Source organism: Trematomus bernacchii, unplaced genomic scaffold (genome assembly GCF_902827165.1).
Source record: "Trematomus bernacchii unplaced genomic scaffold, fTreBer1.1, whole genome shotgun sequence".
In the NCBI taxonomy this organism is placed as follows: domain Eukaryota; kingdom Metazoa; phylum Chordata; class Actinopteri; order Perciformes; family Nototheniidae; genus Trematomus; species Trematomus bernacchii.
In genome coordinates, this window is record NW_022987851.1 from 11,327,644 (window position 1) to 11,335,371 (window position 7,728).

The 7,728-nt window shown below is 40.3% G+C and overlaps 1 protein-coding gene across 1 annotated transcript; it reads right to left on the bottom strand.

The window, feature by feature from the left end:
- Nucleotides 1–637: 637 nt before the first annotated feature.
- On the bottom strand, nucleotides 638–4,659 carry LOC117469032 (extracellular calcium-sensing receptor-like). Its single transcript, XM_034113424.1, has 9 exons — nucleotides 4,445–4,659; nucleotides 4,059–4,353; nucleotides 3,741–3,827; nucleotides 3,269–3,538; nucleotides 2,904–3,104; nucleotides 2,541–2,816; nucleotides 1,965–2,192; nucleotides 1,733–1,856; nucleotides 638–1,557 (listed from the first exon to the last, which is right to left on the bottom strand). Exons 1-9 carry the CDS (start codon nucleotides 4,657–4,659, stop codon nucleotides 638–640), a joined length of 2,616 nt encoding a protein of 871 aa, XP_033969315.1.
- Between the last annotated feature and the right edge of the window lie 3,069 nt (nucleotides 4,660–7,728).

Genomic DNA, 7,728 nt, shown 5'->3' on the forward strand with positions numbered 1-7,728 from the left:
ACATTTCATTATTTCTTCTAGAAATAGAAATCAACATGAATCTATACTTATTAAATATGTAAGACCTCAGGCAACACTACATGGGTATTTTCAATAACTTACCAATTAATATGGCCTTTGGTCCACACCCAAACAGCTTCTAAGTTCATTGAACATTAAGCTTATGTAAAACTCAGGTTTTCAGGATCTTCATTTTCAATGTGAATGTGTGGACAGGGAGAACAGAGTTTTTGGCTTGTAATGTCATTTATTGCTTCCTTTGAGGTGTCACAAAGGAGGCGGCATTTAATCTAATAGCTGATAAAACCATAATAGAGCTGGTTCTAACATTGTTATTTTTTAACATGTCAACACATAAATGCACAGTATCTATTCCAATAAAATTGAGAAACAGTGGGGTCACTGATACATTGTACACTGATGTCACATGGCCAGTACACAAATGTGGCTGCCAACGCCATTGGTTATTGACCCGTTGTGTTTTTGACCCGTTATGTTGTCAAACCCTAATTACCGCTTCATTGTGTTGTCACTTTTAAAGTGCTTGTGTGAACAAGATTTCTTTTTCGACAAAGGAAAGAAAACGTTAAACCTGTTTATATGTAAGCCAGACCATTTTATATATTTATTGTTTGTGCTACATTTCCATCTTGGTTAATCCACGACCCATGATAGCTTTCTTTGTGTTCCTCTCTGGTCTCAGCAGTATAATGTAACATTTGGGACCAAACAGTGCCATCAAGAGGCCAAAACTGGAGGCCAGGATGGCAAATACTTCTACGGCATCTGCATATTTGCCTGGGGAGTTTATGTAAGCAGGAACAAAGGCCACCCACACAGCACAGAAGATCAGCATGCTAAAAGTGATGAGTTTGGCCTCATTGAAGCTATCTGGAAGATTCCTTGCCATAAATGCTAACAGGAAACTAAGTATAGCAAGTAATCCAATATAACCCATTAACACTGCAAATCCAACTGTGGACCCGACTACACACTCATACACTATTTTGTCGTTGTAGTATTGAGTGTTTTTTTGAGGCACTGGTGAGGAAGAGACAAGCCAAGCAGTACAAATCACTGCCTGAATGGATGTAAGAAGCAAAACTGTCCCTCTCTGCTGTCCAGCACCAAACCACTTCAGACTGGCTCCACCTCCTGGCTTGGAGGCGTTGAACACAGCCAGAACCACCATGGTTTTAACAAGAATACAAGAGATACAAAGTACAAAGCTTATCCCAAATGCTGCATGTCTCAATTGACATGTCCACAGTCTGGGATGGCCGATAAACAGCAGTGAACACAGGAAACATAGCTTAAGTGATGCTAAGAGCAGGAAACTCAGTTCTGAATTGTTGGCGCGTACCATGGGTGTGCTACGGTGATGGATAAAGATTCCTACGACAACAGCACAGATAAATGTGCCGAGTAAAGAGGCGGTTGTCAAGCAGATACCAAGAGGCTCTTCATAAGTGAGGAACTCTGTTTTTTTAGGAACACAGTGGTCACGCTGGGGGCTGGACCAGAAGTCCTCTGGACAAATGCTGCACTCCATGGAGTCTGTTAGAATAAGGGAAAAGAGAACACTGACAGTTAAGTTCAATGGGCCACTAATGCCCAAAACTTTATTGCTTGCCATGCAGTGGTGGACATGTGCTTTTTTTACACCTGGGCATCAAGAAAGACACAAATGTACAATCGCTGGTTTAGGATGTCGTTTTATAATGATACCAACCAGTTTCATTGCTGTACTTTCCCTCAGAACAAGCGACACAGTCATAACAGCAGACAGGCTGTCCCTTTTTTCTGGTCATCCGGCTACCTGGAGAACAGCTCTCACTGCACTTGGACTGGGGTGGCTGTCAGGATTGTAAAAGTTATAGAACAGTTATTCAACACTTTTTGATTGTGTTATTGTGTGTCATAAAGTACCAAGATAAAAAGAAAAAACAATAAACAGGATTAACCTGTTTGAAGACAAAGCTCCAGAAGATGTTTTCTTCATCAAGTGTGAGTTCTTCACCTTTGGAGGCAGACTTCTTAACAACACCCACATTCTGAACATTTATTTTTCCATCAGGGAGCCACTGCCAGTTCATGATGTCATATATTGGTAAGGCATCACCATTCTCATCAAATGATACTTGATCCCCAAATGTTGTTGTAAAGTTGACCTTTTCCAAGTAATGTATAAGCTACACAGGGATACAACATAGATATACAATTTGACAAGGTGAGAACAAATATTTACTGTTGTTGATTTTGCACAAGTATTGTGATACATTATGATATATTGTGGATTTAGTCATGCTGGTTTACAAGTATTATAGTCAAAAACATCAACCACTTTTGCGATTAAATAATTACGTTTGTCATAAGAAATAGAGCTTTATTTTGTCTTGTAACTTCTATGATTAAATATGTCGTCCTCTACTCAAAGACAATCAGGAGAGTATGTCTTATTTTCCTATTTCATTGAGTAACTCAAGATGAAGCAGGAGATTAAAAAGACTAAATAGGTGTAGTGCAAACTGATATCACACCTGCCATGGCTCCAGTGCTTGCAAAGCAGCACAGCTGTGCCCACTGAAAGGCCCTCTCCCTGGCACACAGCGCAGCATATCATCAAGGGCATATGCCAGGGCATACACAGCCTTGTAGATATTGTATTCTGGCCTGAGGTTTGAAACATCCAAAAACTCAGTCTCCACACTTGCTAGATCTTCCTGCCCAGTGCATAGAGCTCCCCCAGCTTCCACCCAACCTGCTGGAGGTGGTGCAAATTTACACCGAAATGTGTATTCCCAAAACTGACTTACCTGAAATGTAATAAAAACAAAGTATTAACAGAAATAGCAATTATAATTATGGAATTTACAGAAATGATTGTAAGGTAACACTCTTACCATTATATTCCTATGATTGTTTGACTTGTCAGGACTTGTTTTTAATAGAAAATCCCTGAGCCCTAATATTTCTCCTCGACGGATGGCAATGCCCAGGGTGCCACCCAGGTACGGCATGAGGCGGGGGGTCTGGAGCACAGCTGCTGTAGTCCAGGCTTCACTGGCCATCCACTGCAGGCCTGTCATATTCTGCCTCACCACCTGTAATTTGCTCTTATTTAATCAAATTTTTCAGACTGATGTATAAATAACATAGCTTACTTAATAGGAATGAATACTTAAACTACTACAAATTACATTTAAAGCAGATATTTTAGATGGGTAGATGAAAAATAGATAGAGATATAGATTGATACTGCAAATACCTCTTCCATTAGTTGAATCATGTGGATCTGATGTGCAAACACAATGACCACACGAGCGGTTGATTTCTTAATTAAATGGACAATCCTCTTAAGTTCAGCTGGGTTGTCACCCCAGGGCAAAATCTCAGAGTAGGAGAGACAACCTCCAATAGACTCAGTTAAGTCAGATTGGAAGGATCGGGCAACATGGCGGCCATAATCATCATCACTGACCAGCAGACCGGCCCAAGTCCAGCCAAAGTGTTTCATAATCTGAATCATAGCACGCACCTAAATAAAAATAGAGCACAGTGATACCTGTTCATGTCTCACAATAAAAGAAGAAGATTTTCACCACGACACTTATTTTCTATATCAACGTAGTTATATTAAGGATACACAACGCAAACACAGTACATTTACACAAAATTACAGCTCAGTAAACTCTGTATAAAACATATGTATTGCATTTCTAGAACATAGTTTGTTTCACCTGGAAAGCATCACTTGGGATTGTTCTGAAGAAGGATGGAAACCTCCGCCTATCACTCAGGCAGGAACATGTGGCAAAGTAACTCACCTATAAAGACATACAGTATTCACACAAGTGTGACTTTTAAAAAATTACTTCCATTCAGGGTAAATAAATAAATAATTTCAGCTATTACAAATGAACTGTTTTAAAATACGCATTAAAAAGATAACTTCTACCAAATAAAGCCTGAGATTCAATGTAATATTTCCCATCCTTTCATTTTAAAATGTGAAGTATATACACATTTGGTGCATCAAAAGAACAGCTCAAACTTACCAATGGCAATTTGAATAAACCTATCACATCAGATGTGGCGATAGAAAATGTTGACATGGAATCTCCCACAATCCCAAGGACTGGGGGGGTCCCTAAACAGGTCTCTTGAAGCAGAAACTGCTCCTCTCGACCGCTGGCTAGTGACAATGCAGCACTGAATCCAATTACAAGTGTGGCACAATTGTCATAAAGACTGTATCCCAGAGACACATTATGTAGCAGGTTGGGGTTTTTGTTGATCTCATCAATAGCATAGGACATGGTCATGGCATGTCTAAACCCTGGAGGGTTAAAACTAACAAAAACATTTCTAGATTAACCACAGATTGAAAAATCAATATATAATGATCAGCAAATGTTGTCTACTTCATGTGTTTGAAACTTACCCTTGGCAGCTGACCTGATTTGGCTCTGACGTGAACGTCGGCTCATGGAAGACAGAGGTGTAGTGGACGTTAAACAGACCACCGAGGATCACATCACCAGCCTTGTGCATCTCATTAAAATTAAACTGTTTCCTTAATTTACAGGAAGAGAAAAGAGAGGAAGACTCAGACAAGAACCAAATCAAGAAGAGAAATGTCTCTAGAAATGCCCCCATAATGGCCCTCCTTCCTGGCTTCATGCAATGTTACCTAATTTTATAAGTAGGGCTAAGTCATGTCCTTTGCTGGTTTTCGTCATAGTTTCACACCGCCCATCGGGGAACAGGCAGTAGTGTAAGGGCAGGGCATACATATCAGACCAGATTTACAGGCAATGTGATGATGACATTATTTATTTGCTGTATTTTCTGTTAATTTCTTTGTCCGGGGTACTTAATTTGTTTGTTAATTTGAAATTAAATCTGAGATTTTCCATTGAATTTCATATTCATTGTATTAAGTATACGTTATGCTGTTAGAAATGGATGTTGGTCAAGCTCCCACACTTTTTATAAATTAACTGCAAGTACATGAAAACAGCAAAATGTATCCACCCTGTCATGGACAAAATTCAAAGATTTAATACATTGTAATTACATAGTGATTATAAAATGTACATTTTCAAAAAGCTATAGTCCCTTTCTCAACAATATATTTCAGTTAATGGAAAAAGTATTTGGATAATAATGAAATTATGGCAAACTAACATGTCCATCCTGTTATTGAAGGCTTGCTGACAGGGTGGACAATGGTACAAATAGTTTGCCTTAATTTCATTTGTATCCAAATACTTTTTCCATTAACTGAAATATATTGTTGAGAAAGGGACTATAGCTTTCTGAAAATGTACATTTTCTATTATTTATGGGAGGCTTGCTGACAGGGTGGACAATGACAGGGTGGACATTTTTGGCTAATATTAGCATTTAATGAGCACATGGTGGACCTTCAGTTAGCAACATGATTCAGTTAGCAAGGTGACTGTGTACTGTTAAACAAATATATTTCGAATTTCTGAAAGGTTTTTATATTAATTGACATTTCACTATGAGTGGACATGTTAAGCTTGACAACATGTCATACACACATACACATAATATGATTCAAGAGAAACGTACTTTGCAACTAGCCAATGTCTCAGCCTCCATTGAGGAAAGACACAATGGTGGTAGTGATTTCACTGAAAACATCAGAAGGTTTTTTATGGGGCAGTTACCGCCTAATGACAGGGTGGACATCAAATGTCAGGGACACATGCAAAATGTTCAATATTATTATGAAAATAGAACATGATCAAAATGACTCGTTTTATCAAATAACTCGTTGTGGACAATAAGACCATATCAATTTTTTTTTTTTAAATGTAGTATGTTTTAACCACTTATTACACACACTGTAGTTAGCAGAGCAGTGTGTGCGACATGCCAAAATCACGTACATCCAATGAAAAAATAAGGTATAAAATGAAGGAAACACATTTCAAGAGGCTTATCATTGTACTGATATGTGTGTAAAGGGTTAGCCTTTTATAATAAGACCTCAGAGTTTCATTATTCTGCTACATTTTCATGATAACTGAGTGATTCTGATGGGGACACCAAAGTTACTTTATAGTGATATTGACCCAACTGATAAATCATCTTTCTAACTCGAATACATAAAGAGGAAAAGAAAAGTAAACAAGAATAAATAATTATAATAGAGATAGCAATTATTTTCCAGCTCCGGATCAACCCAGAAGAGTCGATTACTCAAGGATTGGATGTTAATGTGACGGATTTGTCTGGCAGTTACCCTGTTGTTTTATATCAAGAGTAGGAAAATATGGTTTTGAAACAGACACTCATTCCATTCAAGCCATGGTGTTGATGAATATCAGATTTTATCTCTATCTTTTAGTCTTTGGATAGCTCGGGTTGTTTGGAATTGGGGCCACAAGTTTTATATACAAACACCAAAAACAACCAGGTCAGAATCGCTTTGTCTATCTACGTAGATCTGGGGTTACGTATTGTAACCCAGCTTCTATGAGTATAGGCGCAGCCCTCTAAGGCTATCGCTATTGGGTAATCCCACTGCACGTGTGCAGCACTGACAGACTTAATCCACGCCCACCTATGACGTGGGCCCCACCTACGGCCTCACTTCCGTATAAATAGGAAGTAGGCCCGACCATCTGCTCCCACGCCAACAGCTTTTCTTCAGCTATTCACGGAGCCAGTGGGGCCCGAACCTTAGAGGGCTGCGCCTATACTCATAGAAGCTGGGTTACAATACGTAACCCCAGTTCTATTTCGTATAAGGCTTTGCCCTCTAAGGCTATCGCTATTGGGTTAAGGGCGAAGCAGGATGTAGTCCACGCCCCACTGGTCCGTCCGTTACCAGGAGCACAAAAAACACACCTACTCAATTTAATAACCCATGTCCATTGCGCCATGCGTAATGGAGCATCACAGTCCCTGGAAATGTAGCATTTAAAATGAATATTCTCCATGAGGGAATGAAGGTGAATACCTGTCGTTTATAAAAAGTAGAGACCAAAGTCCCACTTGTTACAACGAAAAAAGAGAGGAAACAGGGCAGCTCTCTGAGTGCCGACAGGCAGGAGAGAGGGCACACAGTTGTGTCCCCGACATTACTCACTCTGACAGGACATTCAGTACTGAGTGTGTCAGAGAGGAATGGGAGACATCCCTCAAATAAAAACGAATAAAAGAACAGGGGGAAGACCAAGACGCAGCACTGCAAATGTCTTCCACTGTCGGTCCTCCGTGCAACACCATAGAGGTTGATACAATTCCTCTGGTGCCGTGCGCTTGATGTTTTCCGGAGGATCCGCCCCAGAGGAGACATACGCCTGTGACACAGCCTCACACAGCCAGTGTGACAGGCGTTTGTGCAGACAGAGGCTGCCCCATTGAGCGCTCTCTGTAATGCACAAACAGACGCTGGAAACTGCGCAACACAGCCGCGCATGCCGTATAGCATGACAGCGCGCGCACATGACGGAGGAGATGAGATGTGGCTTCCTCCTCTGATGTGTGAGGAGGAGGAAAAAAACCCTCCAAAGTTATCACTCTTGATCTAAAAAAGAGACCTGTGATAATTTTTGGCATAAAAACCAGGCTAGGGCGCAAAACAGCTAAGCTGCCATCTCCTTGGATCTGGAGACATGACGGAGCCACAGAGAGAGCAGACAAATCACTCACCGCTTTTAGCTGATGTCAGAGCCAAGAGCAGAGCTA

Coding starts and splice junctions, on each gene's coding strand:
- LOC117469032 (XM_034113424.1), bottom strand. CDS start 4,659: ATGGGGGCATTTCTAGAGACATTTCTCTTCTTGATTTGGTTCTTGTCT. Junction 3,539..3,740: donor TCCCAAGTGATGCTTTCCAG/GTGAAACAAACT, acceptor ATTTTTATTTAG/GTGCGTGCTATGATTCAGAT. Junction 2,193..2,540: donor AAGCACTGGAGCCATGGCAG/GTGTGATATCAG, acceptor ATCCCTGTGTAG/CTTATACATTACTTGGAAAA.